Source organism: Parus major, chromosome 8 (genome assembly GCF_001522545.3).
Source record: "Parus major isolate Abel chromosome 8, Parus_major1.1, whole genome shotgun sequence".
NCBI classification, from domain to species: domain Eukaryota; kingdom Metazoa; phylum Chordata; class Aves; order Passeriformes; family Paridae; genus Parus; species Parus major.
Window position 1 is genome coordinate 13,283,001 of NC_031777.1, and position 23,280 is coordinate 13,306,280.

Genomic DNA, 23,280 nt, shown 5'->3' on the forward strand with positions numbered 1-23,280 from the left:
AAGAAAAAAGAGGTGTTCTTAAATGTTAAAAAATGCAGTGATACCTGTGATAAATAACTCCATACCACGACAAACCTTTTATGATTAGCATTAAGCTTTGTCTCTAGTTCCAGGACGTCCCTTATGACAGAGAATAGCATTTTTTGAAACTAGTTGGATGTTACACTGTTCCACTTCATTCTGCCTGGGCACTGACATCAGAAGTGATTAGATTCCTATAGGCACCTAACTTCAGAAGGGAGAGAAATGTCTGTACTTCCAAATTAAATGTATCCAGGAATATTCCTAGGTGCTCAGGCCAGCTGGCACCAAGCAGCCTGTGCTGATGATCAGAAGCTGTTAGTCTCCAAAGCAGGTTGGCTGCAGGCAGGCTGCCTGCTGGGAATGGCTCCTGGAGCATGCCGACTTCCAAAGCCTCTCCAGGAATTGCCTGGGACACTGATAGTCAGCACAGGCCAAAAGCAGGCAGAAAATGCGGTAACGCTTTGTTAGGAAAGATGAAAACATCCTTGTGCCCAGGAACATTCCCAGACACTGATTTACTGCTGTGGATATGGAGCATAGCTTGCAAAAGACTCTGAAGGGAAAAAAGACAAGGAATGGCAGTATGTGACTGGGCATGAAAGATGGACAGATGGACACAGAAATGAGCTCTATTGGACGTTAGTGAAAACTGCACTCAGAAAAAGAGCGCTAACAGGGTCCAAAAATCAAGAAAAGCAGTCAGAATTTTTAGAAAATCTCCAGAAATATCTAAGATACAATAGTATGTAATGTAATGATAAAAATGTGTGACTAATATACATATTTTTGTATGGTGTGATTAAGTATATATGTGTTATCCAAGTATGGATGGTCTGAAAAAATGGTAGGTTGCTGTTTTATATCCCGATGATATAAAGCACCCATGAGTTCATTGTATCCCCGAGGCTGAATTCGGTTTGTAGGTGGGACAAAGCTGCAATGATTCAAATGAGAGCACCCAGAGGTTCTGTTTACATTAAGGAGTAGTGCAAACAGGCCAGATAGGAACAGGGCTGCAGAGTGAAAGGATTGGTGCTGCACACTGGTGTCCACACCATGGGTGTCCCAGGTTTTCTTACTGACTTCTAGCTCTTGTCTGCTCTCGTGGGCTAACTGTCCATTAGCAGCTGGAGCTCATCTCAGCTGCATCCCTGGAGCACGTACTCAGGTTTCATTTCATCCAAAATAAAATGCAGTTTGTGCTTTCTGTGGCCTCTCTGCTGTAAGAAGTCAGGTGCAGTGTGTGGGTCCAAAGAAGAGATTCACGTCCAAGGTGTGCTCTGGTCTGAACTAAACCGCGAGTGCAGAGCTCGTGCAGCAGCACAGCAGCAGTGCAGCGCTCCTGGGCATGAGCTGAGGCCACCAGTGCAGTAGAGACAAGCCCTTAACTGCCCAGAAAAGGTTTGCATAGACAAGGAGATTTTTTTTTGTGCAAACATAAATGCATTAGCACAAAGCAGAGAAGAGAAATCGACTGGTAATTGTCTCACATATGGGATTTTTTGCATTGGCAAGAAGATTGTTTTGCCAAAGCTTGCTTGCAGTAGCAAAAAGGAAAAATTCACCACATCAGGAAAACAAACTGACTCAGAAAATATAACTTTACACATTTCTGACTTTGATGCACTACACAAGAGCAAAAATAAACTTTTGGTGCTGTTTGCAGAAGCATGAACTTTAAACTAAGAGCAGCAGCACTAAAGCAGAGAAGAGTTTGAATGCCAGCTGGATAGTTAAAACATCAGTAAATGCTAGACAACAGAGACTTTGTTGGCATTTTCTGTGAGTCTAAAACTGCTGACAAAAATGTACAGCATAATATCACATGATGGAAACAATCAAAATACCAGCAGGACAATGTTGATTACCAAAAAAAGCTGAACAAATTAAAATACCAGGAAGTATAGATAACTCACAATACTCTGCTTTTCACTAAATCAAGTGGATGAATGAATGAAAGAAGCATATGATGAAACTGGGGCAAACAATTCATAAAAGTTACAGACAAAGAGTCAGAAAACTCAGCTGAACTAAGTTGGAGTGTGCTAAGGTAGCACACTCTAAGAACCCCTGTAGCGAAGTATTTAAATGGTATTTTAAAGGTCTGGGATGTCTTCTAGGCCAAGAAAAGCTGGGAATGGATTCAGTGATGCAGCCAGGAGGGCACTTAATTGATAAAATGTCCTCAGCACTCAGAGAAAAAGCATTAAGGCAAGTGAAAGTAAGGAGAGCATAAGTCTCATTGCTGAGGTTTTCCAGAGCCACAGGTCAGATGGGCAGCCAGGCAGCTGTAGAGAAGATGGGAAGCTGTACATACACATAGCCTTTTAGCAATTTAACAAGGCATTACACAGACCTGCAGGTGGTAATACGCCTTCCATCTTAAAAAAGTCTTTTCCATTTCTGATGCAATATGAATATATTTGCAAATGCATTAGATGTAAGAATTACAGACTGTAACTACCCCAGTATCTTTTGAACGCCAGTAGTGTGGATACCAGTGGAAGAAAATGCAATTTGATATCAAAACTGTGGTTGAAGAATGACAACAGTATCAGCAAGAAGAGCTAATGGAGCTGGCTGGGATCACTGCCACAGCTGAATAGGTGCAGAAACAGAACAGCAAAAGCTGTAGCTGATCGTGATTACATTCTCATCTACCTGCTTGAAATGACCAAGGCAATAAATCTAAAATGAAATAAAATGAGATGAAATTGCATTTGACTCCTGGAGCACTGGGATAATTGCTGACCTCCTAAAGGCTATTACCAAGCTCCTAAAAAGTAAAAACCATGCAGGATAGACCCACACCTGAAAATGTCAGTTTGAAGATTAGTGGGATTCATAAACCATCTCACAATACCTTTCTACACTTTTCAGATCTGTACAGTCTCCTGAGGTGATTACTAAACAAAAGCATGCTATGAATACAACTGCTGTAATTTGCTGGAGTCTTTTCCTGCATGAAGGAGAGGTACAAAACACCCCACGGTGCAGCACTGCAGCAAGTAAATGCTGAGGCCATTACCTTGCACAAGGCAGGGCGGGGGCACGAGGCACACATGGGGCACAGCCCCTCCAAGGAGCCTTGGACATCACCAGCAGTGTAGGAGCAGGCCAGCTCAGACACACTGGGGTCATGTGTGCAGGTGAAAACGTCAGTCCTTATGTCCTAAGGACAGCAAACCGTATGAGTACAAAGTGGCCATCAAGTATTAGGAAGGATTTTATAAAGCCAGAACTAGTACCCCCTCAATTACCACAGCCTGCAGTGGGCTGCCTTGCTCAGCATCCTGAAGGGATTGAGGTGTACTCCCTGAGTTCTGTTCCAGGCTGCTGTACACAAGATCAGGACAACTGAGCAGTTGCTGCCGATGGTGTGGTCAGGATGCGCCACCCTGGAAGTCCCAGTACCAAACTGCATTTGGACACGGTGGAGCCTCCTTCATTCTTACAATAACCTGGGAACAAAAATCCAGTGCACTTCTCATCGCTGCCATTGCCTTGCAGCAAATTGCAGTCTGTCCTGCAGTGGTGTCATGGCTTGTTGGAGTGCTCTGCACACAGAGGACTGGATATTTGGGAACAGCCTTATGCTCTGGACTTCTCTGGAGGCGAGAAATGGCCCAGCCTTCCCGAGGAGAAGCAGCAAATGTCTCCTGTGTGGTGACTGCTCCTGCCTTTGTAAGCTGCTCAAACTGAAGCTCCCCTAGGAGCTTTATCCATTGAAATACATAGCACCTCTATAAAATATGGAGAAAAAGAGTCAGGCAGACAGATGACATGGATTATCTATAATAACATAAATTATGTCATCTGTGACCTTTAGAGCAGCAGTGCCATTGTAGACAGCATTAATGTAGAAAAGCTGCACTAAGTAGAAAATTTTGTTTCCCTCTCTGTCTTAATGGTTAAAATGGCTACAGATGATTTGTTTTTGAGCTGTGTATTGAATCACTATAAATATCTGGCATCATTTTAACAAGCTGAATTATGTGAAGAAATAAAGGTTTTTTTATAATTTAAATAACAATGAGATTTTTAAATACGGCAGATTTTTGAGTAGCAGTGCTCTGCAGGGCCTGCAGGATCACTCACATGTGAAGAGGTTATCGTGTGGTTACATTATCTGGAACTGAGTGCAGGATGGCTGGAGACAAGGCAGTTTATTCAAGCAGCACGAAAGATGTGTCCACTGTGCGCTCTGTTTCACTTCTCATGGGAGCCGTGCAGCTGCAGGGATGAAGTTGGGTGTGCACGCCCAAGAAGGGTGGGCTGGCTGTGGGCAGCCAGTGGGACACGATCCTGGTTCCCCCAGACACTGCACAGAGCCTCAGCCTCACTCAGTGTAACTCCCTGCATGCTGAGCCACACCAAGAAGCTTTGCAGGATCAGGACAGGAGTTTGTTTGCAAGTATCATTGATAGGGTTTTTTGTGCCACAGCAGCCTGTTTGACCTGCACAATAGCCACAATGAGTACACAGTGCAAAGTGATAGGTAAAGTATCTCCTTTGTTTATCTGTGAGGAGCACGTGAGCAGTGAAAAAGGGAATGGTCTGTTCAAGCAAAATGTGACTGTGGTTATACTTAATAGCACAGGGCAAGCTGAGTGCATATACTCACATGCCTAACTGTGCATACAAATCAGGGAAGTCTTGTGGTACCAAGATGATCAGAACTCATTTTAAAGCTATTACAATAATTTAAAACAAGATAGTTTTAAAAGCTACAGTGATGTATGCCTGTAGTCTGTATTTCTAATGATTTGCATGTTAGATTTTTAAAAATCAAGTTTTTCCTCTGATTGACTTGAGTGAAAATCTAATCAAATTAGCATTTTAGAATATATGACCATTGTAATGCTATATTCAGAATATAATGATACTTTAGATACTTTAGCTGTTATAAAGACAGATAAATATGCAAGAGAGGCACTGTGGGGGCCTTGGACTCTAATGAGGACTCTTCTGGTTTTATACATTTGGTTTTTATATAGTGTCTGTTACTTTAGTACCTACATATTGGTATCTCCTCACTACTGGATGGTGATATAAGAAGCAGTTTTATCAGTTTAGTGAAGTTCTCTTTCATAATGTATTATTTATATTTGATTCATAAGTTTGATGTAATATTAATTTTAAAGTGTTTAGCAATTAGTTACTTCTTTTCAGATCTGTCAAGAAGTTTTAATAGCTTGAAATTATAAAAATTATTATCACTTTCCTTTAGTGCACCATTTCAATTTTTTCATCTAGCTATATTTTTTTTTTAATGTCATATGTTATGTGTTGCTTTGTCACATTTTCAAAACTGCTCAAAGGCCTTAATCAAACCAAAATAGCCAAACTCTACACAGAAGATTATTCAGTATTGTCTCATCCTTCCTCTCACCAACTAAAGTGGAAATTTTGACTATTGAGGGTTGAAGTACTTGCTATTAATGCTAGAACTATTTGTATTATGACTCTTAGCATGAGATTGAGTGAGTTTAGGATATTGAGGTGATGATGAAAAGCATTGTGTTATTGAATTTGAAGACTAAAAGGCAGCAGTAGGCTTCTTGGTCATAACTGCAAGAGTTGACTAGAGCTCTTTTGTCTGCACTGAATACTTTACATTTAAATTAGGATTGTGTGAAGTAGAGATGGAAGGATTACATGTGTGAGAGATGAATGAGGGAAAGTATTGTAGTCTGTGCAGGAGGAGGATAAGTGCTGTAGTTCATCTGCCATAAGAGATGGATTACAATGAATCTAAAGTGGAAGAAGGCTTAGATAGGAATTATTAGCAGCAGCTTGCATTTAAGTAATCTATTAGTTCAGTAATATATGTACAGTTATGCAGTGTGTAGTCTACCAGGGAAAAGTGGAGCTTATTTCTAGATATATTGAAATTATATGCTGTTTACAGATATTTGGTAAGAAGTCTGGAGCTTCCATGCAAAAAAATGGATTGAACCAAAATGACAGGATACACAAAAACCAAAGCAAAACAAAACTCTGCAAAAGATCCAGCAGATGGGGAAAGTGTAGGCTCTTACCTCTTTTGGAAGGTTTGATTGCTAGCAGAAAGTACTTGACAGGCAAATTTGCAGCTGAAACACATACAGCAGTGGTGGAAATGTACTTTCTTTGCACACAGGGGAAGCACTAGTTATTTTACTGAATGTACTGAAAGCCTTGTAGAGCGGCTTTCAGAATCTCTTCCAGAGTCTAGAAGAGGAGGTCGCTGGTTGCCCTCTCTGTTTAGTCTCCCACTCCCCCACAAGTATGAATTTGGTGGGCAATGATTGGTGAATTTGGCTCACTGTTTGGAGCAGGAGTGTTTTCTGTGGCCGTGGTGCACACACAGGCTATCAGTGAGTACTGCAGCGTGTCTGGAGCTCTATTTCCACCAGGGATGCTGGATTGGGGTGCAGAAGAGCTAAGGCAGATGCAGATATTGCTCTTTTCATCTCCTCCTGGCCACAGGGGTTATTTGCTGGGCCCTGTGGTAATGTTGAGTAGCTCACAGAGCTCTTGAACAGATTCAAATGGGTCATATAGGCAGCTTAAATGCAGCTTCCTTGGCCCTCACTGTTCTCAGACAGGGCTGTGCTGCTCCTGGTACCTGACCCAGCTCATTTAGCACAAGTGGAATTAGCAAACTCAGCTTAATGCTCACCTTGCTGGGTCAGCAGTATCTGTGATTGAGAGGCCAGTTTGTAACCACTATAGCAGCAAGGATATCCATGATTTCCCATAGTTGTAAGAAAAGATTTATTCTTCCCTTTTAATAGCCTTGCTGGCATCTCTGAGGCTTCTTTGAAAGGGCCTTGGAAACACACAGTTCTAGAACTGCTGGAGTCAATCCCAGCAGTACCTGTAGCCCCAGAAGAGAATGGCTAAATCCAAAAAACCATGATTTTAGCATTGGTCTCAATAGGTCTGTTACCAGCCAGCTTGGAGAAGGTGGGAAAAAGGATCTAGCAATGGCATTTGCCATGTGATCATATAATTTACAGCACTGATATAAGTGCATAAACTGAATGTATAGATACATGTACAAATGGTATATAGATACACATGAAAATGTGAACACTGTACTAGTTATTTTTACTTATGTATCAGTAAAAGTAAAAAATCTTGTTTGAACAAAGTTTTTTCCAACACTAAGGCTCAGCTGATACTGAATCCTGTTTCCTAAACACATTTGAATACAGTTATATTTGCTTGCCTGACAGATATTTGTTAATAGCCATTCTGCTGACATCTTCTTTATGCTGCTGCTTAGCTGACAGAATTTCATCTGCATAAATGGGTGGAAAGTCCTTTCCTCACGTGTCCAACAAACTGGAGACAAAGTGCCTGCCAATGTTTTAATTTCTTTTCCATGTTCTGGTTAGAGAGTGAGAAGAATGCTTTCACTCCACAGTGTCATGAATATGGTAATCTATGGAAATCACAGAAAGCAGGTACTTAAGTTAAGCACATACTGTACTACAGGAATCCCTGATGAATTCAAGTCTCTTCTGTTTAGAGAAGATGTTGTTGTCTATTAAGTGACAGACTGCCAGATGTTCATGAAGTAGCACAGTAATATGTATCAGTATCTTCTTTTCTTTACCCCAGAAGGTAGCATTTTCTTTATCATCTATGTCATCCTGGCTTTTGATTGTAAATGTCTAAGCTTGCTTCAGATATTAACTCCTTTTTGTTTTATTGATGAATATTTCATTACTTCAGTACATTTGTAGAATGTAAGTTGTTGCTGCATTATAGTAAGGCTATAATCCTAAAATCTCTTCCCTCACTTGGTATATATAAACCAAACATTTGAGTTAGAACATGAAGAATAATTCATTTCTGATTTGGAGCTAGAAGAGAAAATTGTGTCAGTGTTAGAAAAATTACAGAAGGAGAAGTAATTGTTATTTTAAATAATACTTTTATCTGCACATTCAAGGATGGCACTGTATATCTCATGGTGAGGTCACTGCAATGTGTTTCCCTAGAACACACATTATTGTTCTGTTTAATCTCAGAGTTACTGAAGGGCTGGGGGTTAGCTCACCCACTTTAAATAATCATGGTTTAAAGAGCAGGCAGAATAGCTGAGTAACTAAATGCAGTGGTATATTCACACTCTGTGGGCAGCAGAGGTTACAGAACAAGTGTATGGGCAGTAATTGCAGATTACTGAGACAGTGCTGTTTACCAAGCAAATAAAAAGTTCCAAGAAAGAAAAAATGAAAACAATTGAAAGGCAGAGTTCATTTTTTTTTTCTGAATAATTGTTGTGTTCTGTCCTTTATTTGGATGGAATTCCCACATCATTAAAGGCGCTGATGCCAGAAATGTCTCAGCTCTAAGAAACAGCCATGAGAATGTGTGAACCCCTTAACACAAGGGACAAAGTCCTTGTGCCTTCTTGCTAATGCACCTGTACAATCTCCAGGGGCTGCAACAACTGATGTTGGCCCAAAAAACTCTATCAGGTAGAAGCTAATAGAGTGAAGTATCCCATCCTCTGCATGACACTCTCCTTCCTGCCCACCTGCTGTGGGGAGGACTTGCAGGATTCCCTGCTGGAGGTGTTGACATGAACCCTTTGTGCCATGGACTCTGACCACACAGGGTATGGCACTGACACAGAGAAAAGCAGCTAAGTAAGAGGATTTAGCTTTCAATGCCTGAAAGAATAAGAATATCTAACAGAATAAGAATTCACAGCTTCACTTTCTCCATTGCCACACACAGTTTTCATTAGTTAAGCAGTTTACCCGTGGGGAAAGCTTGTGCAAAATATTCTCTCCATATATCTATGAATATGATAATGTGTGTTACTTGCCACCTTCAGAGGAACAGAATTCAGCTGTTGGTGTTATTGTTGGGTTTTTAGGGTTTTTTTATTTTCCCAGAAGGAACACAAGCTAGCTTGACATTGTGACAAGATTCTGTTGTTACTGGTGCTGCTCTTGTTACTGGGACCTTGTGTTTTCTTTCTCTCTGGAAATGTTGGATTCATGTTTCACTGTATTCTCCAAGAACAAGGAAGAAAGCAGATACCATTTCAGGAAACTTTATAATAATCTTTCTGTTATTGTTGTAAAGTTGCAAGAGGATGGAGGTAGACCACTGCTTGGAAATTGTAGCACAGTGTAAAGTATGTATGTACAAGTGTTACATATACATGCAGTATGTAATAAAAATTCAATTATATGCAGCCATTTTGATCCTATCAGACTTTAGAAAGAATAAATAAGGATTCAGAATCAAGTGGTGGAAAAAAGATTAAAATTGAAACTCCTCTCTCTGGAAAACTTTATACACCACAAATAGAAGTTTTCCATGAACAAATGGAGGTTAAACATTACTAAAACCTTTTTTCTGAGGACATATGAAATTACCTATACAAACCTGATTTAAATTCTTGTAGCTCCTGGGCAGGGCAGCTGTCTACCTCACTTAAATGTTAATGTTTCCCTTACCTGATTGCCTTTCCATACCATGCTCACACGTTCAGAGATCCTGCTTCACCTATTTTGCTCTTCTCAAAGCTGTTAATTTGTGTCTGCAATCTTCACACCTTTAACTGTGTCTGAGGTAGTCACTTGCTCATATCCTCCCAAGCTGTTTCACTCTTAGACTTTTCCTGCCTTGCTGTTTGTCTCCCCAGTTCTCTGAAGCCAGTGAAAAACCTCCCCAGATGTAGTCCTGCCAAGGCAGCCAAGGGATGAAGCCCAACTTCTCTGCTCATTTACAGAAGAAAGTGACATTTGGGGAGGATAGTAAAACCAACCACAGATCAGCTGTTCTTCATAGGAAAGAAGTAGTCAGCATGCATTTATGGAGGGGAAAAATGACTGGCTTGGTAAATTAGAGGGCAGTAGGTATTACCTTTAGCAAGGCTTTTCATAGACAAACTGCTGGAGCCTGCTGGAGCTGATGCTGCTGTGAGCAGGGCGTTGGACTGGATGACCTCAGAGATCCTTTCCAATCTCAACCACTCTGTGATTCTGCCAAGGTCATTGATCACCTTTTTCTTTCCAATCATGTAGAAGATTTGTATTTTCTCCTTTGTTCTGTTCTCTGAGGGAAAGCTGTTGGTTAAGACATTACAGAGGAAGATCTATTCAGGAAAACAAGCCATAGAGAAGAGTCACCTCTTGTTTGATTTCTAAACTAGGCTGGTGCTTGCCACTTGCAAAGTTTTGCTGTGACAATTATCCATTTGTTTATATAGCTATTAAATATATGGACCTTTCTTTGGTGCATCTCTACTGCAACCAGTAGAGAATATTTCATCAGTTCAGTTTGTACTCTCTTTAAGCAGTTCAGTTTGTCAGGTATTTTTCAGTCTTTATTCTTGTTCTCACCTATTTTTGCTCTGTGCAAGTAGAGACTTCCACAGTTCAAAAACATAAAGTACATGAAATAATACAATTTGGCTTCAGTTTCATTTCCAGATTAATGAGTGACATTGTGTCACTTAAAATTGTTACATGCTGAAAGTGCAAAAGAGGTCTTAGAGAATGAACACATACACACCTTCAGACCTTAGTCTGAATAAAACACTCAAGTATAAAAGGAATGAGATAATTACATTCAATGTGGGAAATTCACACATAAGAGAAACAGTACTTTTTAAATATGTTGCCTCATCACTAAATGATACTGTTACCAAAATGTCCATTAGCCAGTGATCCCTAGAATTATTTATATAAGTTCTTCCTTTACCTTATGACCACTTTTTCCTGATAATCCTTTAGTTAAAATTTAGTTTAGAAACTGTGTGTTACTTGCCACATTTAGTTAGTTATCCTTTTAGTTAAAATTACTATGTTTCAGTGTTCTTTTTGCTGCCATCTCATTAGCATACACTTCAAATCCACTGAGTACTGTAGGAGGCCTTTGCTTATTTTTGATTTATGATGACACTTAACTGTACATGGTGAGCTGACCCTGGGTGGACGTTAAGTGCCCACCAAAGCTGTTTTATCACCCCCGTCCTCTACTGGACAGAGGACATGGAAAATGGATTCCATCAGAATCCATGGACTTGTGGATGTCAAATTTGACTAAATGGTCTCTAACCCAGTCCTCTACTAAGGAGAAGTCTTTATTTCTCCAGACGTTCTTCCTGCTTTCCTGGGTCAAGGATTCCTGAGGGCTGGATTTGCCAGTGAAGACCACAAAGAAGGTGTTCAGTATCTCAGCCTCTTCTGCAACCCCTTGCAAGGTTCCTTTACCCATTCAGTAGCTGCCCCACATTTTCCCTCGCATTCCTTTTGCTAGTGAGGTATTCATGTTATCCCAGAGGCACTCCCACCATTCCTGATGGGCTCAGCCCTGGCCAGTGGAAGGTCCTTCTTGGGGCCAGCTGCCCTTGGCTCAGTCAGACCCAGGAGAAGCCTCTCCCAGAACCCCTGTAGCCCACCACTACCAAAACCTTGCCATGCAAACACAATACATTGTGCCAGCTGAAATCTGTGTCTTCTAACAGCAGATGGCATCCAGCCCCTTAGGAGCAGACAGGTCCCAGATAAGCTACCCATGACTACATCATGGAGATATACATGGATTTTCCCAGAGTAAGGATCAGATCAGTTTCCAAGTTAGAAAAAAAGTCTGGGTCATCTGATGCCTATTGCACTGCCCTGTTCACCAGCCTGTTCCGCTGCTTAGGCTGCTTGCTGGTGTGCCCATAAAAATTGCAGCAATCTGAAGTGGAGGATTCTCTCTACTTTTAGCCATTAGGAAACAAGCACCTTTTTTAGTTCATAATATGCTCAATTACCTTTAGATTGATCTGTGAATAAATTATAATCAAAACAGACTTACTCACCTTAAAGCTCTCTGGCTTAAGGTTTCATTGTTGATTCATTAAGTTGTCAGTTCTCTGTTGGCAGGGTAATGCCTTTTTATACCTGAATAGAGACAGGTTTAGTGGAGGATACTGTTGTCTTTAAATGAGCAGGATTTAGGTTTTTTGATAAGAACAAATTCATCAATGATGAATCCCTGGAGTAGGTACTGAAACAAAAATCACAATGTTGCTGAAGGTTTTTACAGTTCATCACTTAAAAGGCAGCTTTTGGAAGCAGAGATGGGGGGAGGATTTGGATTTTTGTTTTCTTTCTGTAAAATAACTCCAGCAAAATATTTCAAGCTTACAGTTTTGGGATAATGAAATTACAAACAATGAAATAATTCAACTTAATATATTTATTTAGACTCCATTCTCAATGTTATCCCTCCAGTAGAAACACACTGAATTATGTCTATATAGAGACAGATGGATACAAATAATGCAGCTATAGACATCACTGATACAGATATATAAGTAGACAAGAATTATCTAATTACTCTGCTTGTTGCAATCTTCTAAGCACTTGCCATGCTCCACATATTCATATTAATTGTTTTTTCTAGGCAGATGTTGATATGACAAAAATACCAGTTCATGGAGAGTTTAGTGACACTGGAATGCCTGGAAATTAAAAAAAATAGAAGTACTGTATAAAGATTTCAAAAGCAAACAGAGTTAAACACACCAAGCTCTGTGCTCATGCTTTCATTGGGATTTTGTTGTTAAATCCCCCATATGCTTAGAAAGTTGTTACCTACAATGATTAGAGGTGATTTAATTTTAAAATCTCTTCAATATCCATCTCTTCTTCAGTTATTTCAACATCTTTCCACTTCTGCTATATCCAGTAACACACTTCATTAAAATATTTTTTGCCATTTCATATGGCCTTTGACTGCAAAATGTTTGAAACCGCAGCTCTGAACAATAAGCAGTCTCCTCAGCATTCCATATGTCTGTGCATTACTCATAAGGGGAACCATCAATAAGTCCTTCCTAAGCTCCTGAGGCTACGTTTTCATGTATTATTTATTGCTATAGAAAAGATTGCTGGTTTTCCGTGTTGTTTAATGAAATTTAGCTTGGCTGCTTGTGAACTACTAGACCCAAAACACAAAATAACCAGGCCATTTGTATGGGCACACAGTCACCTTCTGTGAAGTCACTGGAAGCTCATTGTGTGTGTGCCCAAGCCTGGACCAAGACCTATGCATTTCCTTAATTATTTTTAGTTCCATTTAGCCAAATTCTTGATTTAAAAACAGCAGTGCACAGCAAATATGAAGGTTGGATGACAGTTTTCTAGATTAATCATAATTTATTTTTAAAATATGTGGATTATATGGTTTCATTTAACTGCACACATGTCATTACAAAACATCCAAATTATGGAAATGAAGGCATAGCACACATCTCAAAATGCCTGCTGTACATTCCAGCTAGCAGCTATGTTAGATATAAAAGTCTAAATACTTCCATCTCACAACTATGAAAATGAACCTTTGTAATGCACTTTTCACCTGTACACAAAAAGAGATTATTTTTTCCACACTTTCCCTGAGATCACCTATTTAATTTCAATATGCTTAGTGTTTCTGGCTATAGAAATTGGGAGGTTTGGTGTATATTAAGAGAATAGAAAAGTAAAGGGTTTATTCTGCAAAGATTTGGCTGTTGTTCCCAAAGATGATCTTCAATCAGTCAAGCCGTGAACAGCTGTCTCCTTTCTCTACTACTTCAGTTAAAACCTCAGCAAAATTAGCTTTGCTACCTACTCTCAAAGTCAGCAATTCAATTCCTGGCCAGACAGGAAAGAATCCAAAAATGCTTTGTCATCAGGTCTCCTGCCCTCTCAAACCAAAGTTGTTGGCATCAGCACATAAATTATGGAGAGGAAATAGTTCCTCAGTGACAAAGCTACTACTTATTCATAGCCAAATTATATATTACTAATTGATTCAGCCTAGTAGATGAACAAGAACATTTTTTATCAAAATTCGTAATTTTTATAATTCTGCAAAAATTTTTACATTTTCTAAAAGACCTATAGAGAATTGAGTTTATGTGTGTGTGCTTTAGAGCCTATTGATTAGATTGGAATTAGACAAATTCTTCCTTCTGCTCATTTTGCTGGTTAAAATAATTCTGCCTTTGCTGCCTTATTTGACTTCAGTATGTAAGGCCAGCACCTTACTGCTGTTTGCTGGAGTTCTCAAAGCCTGATTTTGAGATGTCCCAGAACATTTCATGTACAGAACTGCACAGAAAGGGAAGTTTGATGCGTGTAAGGAAGCCCTTGAACATGGCACGCAGGAGCAAAGTTCCCATCGAACAGACAAAACGAGAGCTCTCTGCCAAAGGGCAAACTCAGGCTCCCTCTGCCTTTGGGACACATGGGAGCTGCAGCACCACCAGTCCTGCCTTGCTTTTGCCCAGACTGTGGCTGTGACCCAGAGCAGGGTTCAGTCCCAGCCTGCATCTCTGGAGAGCTCCTGGATGTGGTGAGGCTGGAGCTGACTGGCTGTTAAAAGTGCGTTGAGACCACAAACCAATCTTGGAAGCAGGGGAGCATTTCAAGGACCTCACCCTCTGGCTGTGTGCTCAGAGTGCCCAAAACCCAGCAGCCAAAACCTTTTGTTTGTCATAGCAAGAAGCCTGAGGTGCCAAGGTTGGGTATTGTGACTGATGGAGATCATTGAGGAATTTTTCTCCTAAGGATTAGCAGAAGAGCAGAGTAACCTCTTCTGGATTTACTTTATTTTAAAAAGTAATAATTTGTAAATTTTTAAATAATCTGGGGTTTAAAATTCACATTGAAATTCCCTCTTAAAAATTGATAAGCACAGCAATACTGTATCTTGTTCGATATGCTCTTTGAGGTTGTATTATTAGCGTGAATTAATGCCAGCAGCTGCTCAGGCTGCGTATCCCCTGTTACTACCTGCTGCTTTCTGCAGTTCTGCTGTAGCTTCTGAACAGCCTTGAGTTAGATGGATAAAATACTTCTGCAGAATAAGGAACTAGTTTCAGGGGAGGAAGGGCATGGTCTATTGCATTGAACAAAAGCCCATTTTTCTACTATTTTTCGCTCACATAAATCTGTGATTGTGGCACACTACAGTTGTCCACTATCTTGCAGGTAAGCAAAAGGATTTATTTTTTGGGGGGGAAGATGAGTGTTTCAGGAAATCTGATCCAGCCCTTTCATGTTCTTGGGTGAGATATGAGTTTTACAATTCAGTGAAATCTTCCTCTGGAGTTAGCTTAATTGGGTTCAAGGACTAAATGTTGCAGAAAAGCTTGCAGGTGGGACATGGAGGAAAATTAGGAGATTATAATGTGTTTCAGTTCAGTTGGTGTTTGTTAGCCTCACTTTGACAGGTCAAAACAGTCTTCTGTTATCACACTGCCAAATACATGTTTGTAAGCTTTAAAAATATTTATTGATTTTTTCAGATATTGATACAAATAATCTTAAATACTGGTGGAACCCTTCTATGTAAACTGATCATTTTATGATACCTTTCCACATAGTATAAAATGAAACAGAAATAAAGTTACGCATTTGAATTATTTAACATGATACATTTTTATATATAAGCAAGTATGCAATGGGGAAATAATAGACTGTTGGATTCTGACCTGCAATTCAGCTATTTTTCTGCTGTGAGATATTAATATTTTAATATTCAGTATATATTTCCAAGTCAGATCCCAATGTTCATATTTGATTTTTATTCACTTCTCACTCTGGTGCAGTCTTACTGATTTCAATTTCAGCTTCCTGAATAAGAAGCAAGTGGCAGTCAGCATGGACTTGAGGTCTCACCCTTGGGATCAGACTCATCTTTTTACTACACCTGCTTACTAAGCATAATCCTGTTTACTGATTTTTGTTTCAGAAACTGCCCAGTTTTGGGCCTTACCTGGAGCAACGCAGAAAGATAATAGCTGAGAACAAGATTAAACTGAAAGCACAGAGCATGGCTGCTGAGTTTCCTGAGAAAAAACACTTTGTTCCGAAGAAGCCTGTTCCAGCAATCAAGGTAACAAAAATACATGCATAAGAAGTGATAGGCAGTTGACATGCACAGTCATTTCTAGCAGTTTGAGTTGGTTATTACTGCTTTTAAGCTTGTTAGACCGCATCAAAGACAGCTCTTTATGCAGACTCTCCAGCTTTTAACCAAAATCGATGGGAAATGATTTGTGATGTACATGTATGGGTATTTCCCTAATGTCATTTTTCAGAATGAAGATGCTCAGGCAATGGAAGAGTAGTTGCAGAACAAGCAGGGGTAATGCCTTGAAGAACAAAGCAGAACTGTTTAGAATTCCTTTCAGTTTGAATGCTACAGTATGAACTGTTTTGCATGATACCTTTTGATTACTTGCACTGTGCTAAATGCCTCCATCCCTCATGTTGGATCGATGGCAAAGGCTGGTGCTCAGTTCATATAAAAGCTGTGTCATAGGTTTAGAGATTGAACTTTTAAAGCTGGAGAATGTTTGTCTAAGTAGCTGATCTACCATCTACAATGAGTAAATGTCAAGGTAAAAATAAAGCCTGTGACCCCTATCTACTGCATAATCCATACATTGAAGCTTTTCCCTTCCCTTAGGTAGTCAATAAATATCAATAAAATGACACAACATGAGCTAATTATTCTAGGTGTTCACTTTAGTGCTTACTTAAACTTCAAGTCTGAATAGGAAAAATATTTTTTTTAAATCAGGATTCTCATGTAGACCATTTATAAAGCAATATGAAAATAATATCTGTTGACGTTGCTGACTGTCTTCTTCATATATATGGGTGAATATCAATGTCTGCATGATTAGATGTGTAAGAATTCTTAAAAAATAAGGCCAAACATAAAATAGAACATGAGCTGTGGCTCAGAAAGCCACATAATTCCCAAGAGAATTTTGCAGTTTACTGATACATCCAGTATTCCAAGCTAACTGGTAGGATGGCAGAAACAGACAAGGAGAAATTTTGAATCATCTTCCTGTTTAAGTTAATTAGTTTTCTGCTTCTGTAGACCTCTTTCAGGTTTTTGGATTGTTTATTTTGGTTTATGTCGTGCTTTTGAAAATCCCTTCCCTCCTCTTGTGCTGAGGTTCCCTTCTACATATATATATATATACAAAAAGTTCCAAAGAACAGCAATATACTCTTTTTTCCTTGCAATGATGAGCATTTTCAAAGCCTGCTTGACCTCAGAGGTTTCATGGTTCTGTTCTCTTTGCAGGGAGAGTATTGATGTAGGGAAAAAGAGAAAGAAGAAGCAACAGCCAATAACTGCATTTTCAATGAGATGGCTTGCTTCTGAAAACTGCAGAAAACCAAAAAACTGATAACCATCCAAAAGCAAATAAACTGAATGAAGGGAAAAGTTTAGCAAGAGGGAAAAACAGACATGAAGACTAGGAGGAAAAAAAAAATATAAAAATTGAGGTCAATAATTTATCATGCCTAACTCCAAGTAGAAAAGCAAAAAAAGATCCAAGTAGTAGGAGATAGATTAAAAAGAAGAAAAGAGAGCCCACTGCAGGGAAGAGGAAAATTCATTCCCCCAAACAAAAACATTTGTTTACACAGATATTGAATACTTCTGAGTGGTGTCTGAGGAGCTTCTCAGCCAGAGAAATCAGGGTATCATCTTTCTCACGCCTCCAGTTAAATGTGACTGAAGCTATTAGAAGACAGGCATTGCCAAAGCTGACTCCTGGCAGTCTTTCAGTCTGGCCATCTCTTTCGAAGGGAGTGTTCTCTCTGTAATGACAAAACCTGCAGTGAGAGGTGTTGCATTGGGTTTGCATGGCAAGGTTTGATAGAGGTGGGGCTGCAGGGGTGGCTGCTGTGAGAATCTGCTGGCAGCTCCCCAGGGCCTGGCAGAGCCACTGGCACCCAGCTGCAGGACAGACCCACCACTGGCCAAGGCCAAGCCCATCGACAACACCTCTGGGATAATGTATTTTAACAGGGGGGAAAAACAGCAACTTCAGTCACAGGGAGGAGTGAGAACATAGTCTCTTCAGGGATCTGCTTGATAGAGGACCATGAAATAAAGTCCTGGAAGAAAGAGAGGCCCAAGCAAGCTGGTAATAGCCAAGAATCACCTCTTCCAAGCTCAGGAGTGATGCACCCCAAAAAAGAGGAAGTCAGTGAAAAATTCCCAGAGACCTGCAGAGCTGTACAGTAGATCCTGGACAAACCCAGACATAACAAGGAAACCCTCAGAGACCGACTAAGATGATCAAACTGCAGGAGCAGCTTTCTTGTGTAGACAGACCAAGAGACTTGTGGTTGTTTGGCCTGAAAAAGAGAAGGCTCTGGGGGCACTCTAGACCCCATTCCTGTACCTAAGGTGCCCTTAGATGTATAGATAGGTGCCCTTGAAAGAGCTATGACCCCTGCATTGCCTGGTTGTATTTTTGGGGGGTTGCTGCAAATTTCCTGATGCCTCCCCAAAATTTCCTCGTCCGTCTAATTGGCTGTTGGGTTGGTGATATGTAAATTCCAACAATTATATAAATTCCACATGCTGTCAAATTGCCATTTATTTGTCAATTTAAAACCCCTCTGTGATTATCCAAAATCTAATTTATTTTTGGATGTCTTTTCCCATGAATTTTCTCTTCAATATTAATTGAAACTGCATGTTTTGATATTTGGCAGAGTTGTTTGTTCTTTTCTCACTTGTCTGTAATATTAGAAACTGTGCTCTATGTGGGTATGTGCCCTGGATCTTTTCTTTTCAGTTGCAGTTTTGTACAGCTCCCACAGATGTATTTGCCTACCTCAGGTTGCCTCCTTATTGCTTTAATTTCTTTCCTTATATGTTCCTATGTTTTTCTTCCTAATAATTTAGTTCTTTGTCCTTCAGGGCCTATACCACAATATTCAGTCACCATTTATCTGCTTATTTTATTTCCTCCTTTCTTTATTCCAGAAGCCTTGCTGTAGACATTGTTTGGTAATTCAAACATTCTGGCCTAGCTCTCTTAGCTATTCCACCTGCTGTTCCACCTGCTGGAAAAATATCCACAGAGATCCTCTCTGAAATTCTTGTGTTTGAAATATTTTTCATCCTCGTTTATACAGATACATTTACATGGTCTTTTGCACCTACATATATGCAAGTCTTTTTCTGCTGGTGTGTATGCACCCATCTAAAAGCCAGTATTGCAGGAAGCATTAGCCACATTTAGTGCAGTGCTGTGCTAAATCTCTAATAGCCTCTTGGGAGGTAAGGAATATTGAAGTAAGGACAGCTCTATTTTGCCATAACTATTTTGTACCCTTTGGATCCTTCCTGGCATGTATCTGTGTGTTTAACATGAGTTGTTTTACCTTGTGCTTGCCTGCCTTGAAAGACCATACTGTAATTTTCATCATAAATGTGGAGACATTGCATATTTCAGGTGGAATTATGCATGTGTCTACCCTAATTTATGGGGACTCTAAGGCTGCTTCTTCCAAGTATATACTCCAACGTGAATCACAGAAATAATCTCACCTGCAATAGTCCATAATGGTCCTCTCTCCTCTCCCTCTCCCTCTCCCTCTCCCTCTCCCTCTCCTCTCCTCTCCTCTCCTCTCTCCTGTTTGCTGCACCCCAGGACATGGTTTTATGCTCTGGGCTGTCCAGGCACAATGCTGACCCACACCCAGCTGTGCCCACCAGCACCCCAGATCCCTTCCTGCTGCTCTGGTTACATTTCTGCCCGGTGTTATTCTATCCTAAGTGCAGAAACTGGCATTGGGACTTGTTGAATTTCATCCCATTAATCACTGCCCAGTGCTCCGGGGCACTGTGTTTGTGCTGGTGGAACTGGAGTGATCGTGTATTCCACATCATGGCTGATTAATTACAACAGCACTACAGCAGTTATGGGGGATACTTTGTTTGCCTCTGATCAGGACAGTTCCATGAGCTGTCAGTGGTGTCTCCTACCCTGTTTTCTCTTGCAGCTTTCTTTAATCTAGAATGTATCTGCTGGCAAGATCACTAAAAGTTACTTACTTTGATAAGCTGCTTGTCGAACTGCATTTTTTCACTGTGATAGTACCTGTTCAACTAGTTTTATAAAATACCTACAAGTTCCTTGGATTTTAATTTAGTTTAAATGAGAACTTGTATCAACTCTACAGTCTTCTGGTTCAAAGCTTTTCCTGAAACACACTCAAGCATATTAAATAGCATCACAGCTTAACCAGAAAATTGAGATACTTTGTTCTGCTAATACTTTATTTTTTCTGAACATTGATCATTGTATTCAAGCCCTTTATTTTTGGCTCTGTTTAGCCACTTCATGGCTAATTACTTTTAGAGCTCTTTTGTGTCATGGGCCTGTTAGAGGCCTTGTCATACATTAAAATTACTGGGATTTTGGTTATTTAAGAGTTTGTTGTTTTTATTTAATTTTTAATTTATTATTTAACAGTCTTCATAAAGAATTGTGATTGATACAAGAAGCATAATTTTCATTATATAAACCATATTGAATTATGTCATAAAGGTTCATTTAAGTGGACAACACTCACAGTGTTATAGTGTGAGTTTTTGGAATTGTCCTGTGCACAGTAATTAGACTCAATGATGTGGGTCCCTTCCAACTCAGGATATTGTATGATATGGTATGATTCTATGATTTGAATTATTTCCTAAGGCCCACTTTAGCTAGTACTGCAGCTGTTAAAATGAAAATCAGGCTTAGAGGGTCCCTAAATCTCAGAGTACCTTTAGTAGCCTTTTTTAAGTGTTGGCAAAGTGTCTGTAATCTTTCAAGAAAAGTCAGTTTTATGTATTTTTGTAAGCTACTTTACTGTAAGTTGACCTTGGTCACATACCCTCAGATTCTGGTGACTTTTTATTCTTTAATCCGTAGTTTTATTTCTAACATTTCTTCTTTTCATCTCTGTCTGTCTGACTGTACCTCACCTTTACTGCCAAAAAAGATCAGGTGGAAGGCAGGCACCGCCCTAACGTGTGTTCCCACTGACTTGCTTTATGGCGTGCAGTACCTGCACTGTGTCTGGCTTTCTAATGAGAGCTCTGTGATGTTCATCATCCCTAGAACACAGTGTGGTCTTTTACAAAAGCATCTGCATGAAGATGGACACAGCAGGTCTACACTGACCAGAGCTGAACCATGAATTGTATTTACAAATACAGGTTTACTAATATGATGACTAATGAAAAGCTAATCATCATAAAATGGTTGATACATTAACATTAAAATGCACCTGTCATGGAACTGCAAACCTAATATCCTGCTGAACAGATCTTCTCCTTGTGTATACTCAAACCCACATCTGCTTAGCTTAGTGACAAAAAGAATTTTTTTTTCTGTATTCATTAGTAACATAAAACTAATGCATTCTGCTCTGATTCTCTCCATAGCAACTGAATTCCCTGACAGCTCCAGTTGCAGGACTACATTTATTTCCCTGTTTTTTTCAGTGTGGTTATGTTGAGAAGAGGAGGACAGCACAGCAGTAATCAAAATGAGTACTCTAGGTCCCTGCTGTTGCAAAGGTGCAGCTTAGGACCAAATTTAACTTCCAGGGTTTTAGTTTTTTGGGGTTTTTTTTGTTTGTTTGTTTGTGTTTTGTTTTGTTTTGTTTTTAAATTGCTGCTGGTAATGCATAAGCCAGAAAGAACACAGCTTGACTTTCAGAACCTGGCTTCTGTTTGCAGGTCTGGCAGTTGGAAGGCAAAAAAAAATAAAAAAATTAATCTGTAAACAGTGCAACTTTGATCCGGAGGCCATTGAGATACACCAAGTGTGGAATCCCATAGTGCCATTTTAGACAGTTGCTTTTTGGAGTGAAACTGCCTAAAACAGTGAAAGCTGATTATTTCTTGCTGCACTGTTTATTTTGTTCCAAGCATTTATGATTTGATGAAAACAAGAAGCTCTGAGATGCTGTAAAAGAGTGCACCTGCAGAACATCTTTTAAGTACCATTGCTTTTTTAGCCAATAATATCTTGAAACTTTGCAAATGAATAAATATACAGTCTTTGCTTGAGAGAAAAAAGTGATTAAAAGACACAACACCAATGAGTGTAAATGAGCAGTAAATCATTGACACAGTCTTTTGAAATTTCAAACCTCTAAAGTGCCATCATGCTACCTATTTGGGATTCTAAGTCCCCAGAAGTGTATTTTTGTGGGCTGTGAGAAGTGAGTCTTGGTTAAAAATGCAGAAATCACAATGCCTTATGCATTGTTTTTGTTATTCCCTTTGTAAGTTTGTAGCTGGAAAAATCAATTTTGATTGTGTTGTTTCAAGCAACCATTTCCTGAGCTATCGAACACTACCTTAAACCTTGGACTGTCTTCCCCATCTCCTCTGGCTGTTTCCCTGGAAGGGTGTTAAACACCTCACTCCTTTCCCATTTAAAAACCCTTCTCTAATTTCCAGCTTTGAATTTATTCATGGCTAGTTTACAATCTTGTGTTCTGTGCCAGCATTGTCATTTAACTTAAATAGCCCTTTTTTCTCCCTGATGTATATATATAGAGACATTATATTCCTGCTCTGCCATCCTCTTCCTAGTCTAAACAGCTTGTAAGGTTCTTTTTGTCTTCTCTCATAAGCAAGACACTCCATTCCACGGTTATTTGAGTAGCACATCTCTGCAACCCACTGGAGCTCTGTGGGTTTTGTTAACATCCAAACAATATTTAAAGAATCCTGATGTGAATCCAGAACCTCCCTGAGAAAATTACCCATGCTTTTTAAACATATGGGGTTTTTTAGACTGAAAAGCTCTTCAGTATCATAAATCTCCCCCTGTTGATACTTCTGCAGCACAGGCAGGCAGTGGAAAGCTACTTAATTGTATGTTGTGCAGGTTTTACATCATTTCTTTAAGTTCTTGAGCACACAGCTCATCACTTGCTGGCAACATGCATTGTGGCAGTGCAATGTTTGGGGGCTGTATACACACAAGAGAGCCTCAAAGACTCCTAGCGTTGCTGGGGCCAGTAGGTCACACAAAGACACGTGTATTTTGAAACCTGTAGCAGGTTCAAAAGACAAGAGAGTTGAAACAAACTGAAGTCTACCACTACAGTATTTCAGTTGACACAAAAGACTGCAGACACCTGAAAAATGCTGTAAATCCAGTAAATCTATGAATGTTTCTGAGTAAGAACTGGAAATGAAAAGACAGGGGTGTAAGCAGTTCCTAGGAGATCACATATGATTTAGTTACTGTAGTTCATCAGTGGAGTCACTGTAAAGGGCTTTGTGTTCCAGTCTTGTTCTAGTAAAAAGCATTAGCTGAAACACTTTCATAGTAGTTAATTGACCTTTTGCAGCAGTTTAAGCAAACAGATTTTACTTCAAATTTGCAGTGATTTTGGACCATGCACAAAATCAGCT

General features: G+C 39.7%; 1 protein-coding gene across 1 annotated transcript in view; it reads left to right on the forward strand.

The window, feature by feature from the left end:
• DPYD (dihydropyrimidine dehydrogenase) overlaps nucleotides 1-23,280 on the forward strand; it is a 344,164-nt gene that overhangs the window by 315,509 nt on the left and 5,375 nt on the right. The window contains exon 21 of the mRNA XM_015635812.1: nucleotides 15,778-15,921. Within this exon, the coding sequence (XP_015491298.1) occupies nucleotides 15,778-15,921 (144 nt within the window). The remainder of the gene's footprint in view (nucleotides 1-15,777; nucleotides 15,922-23,280) is intronic.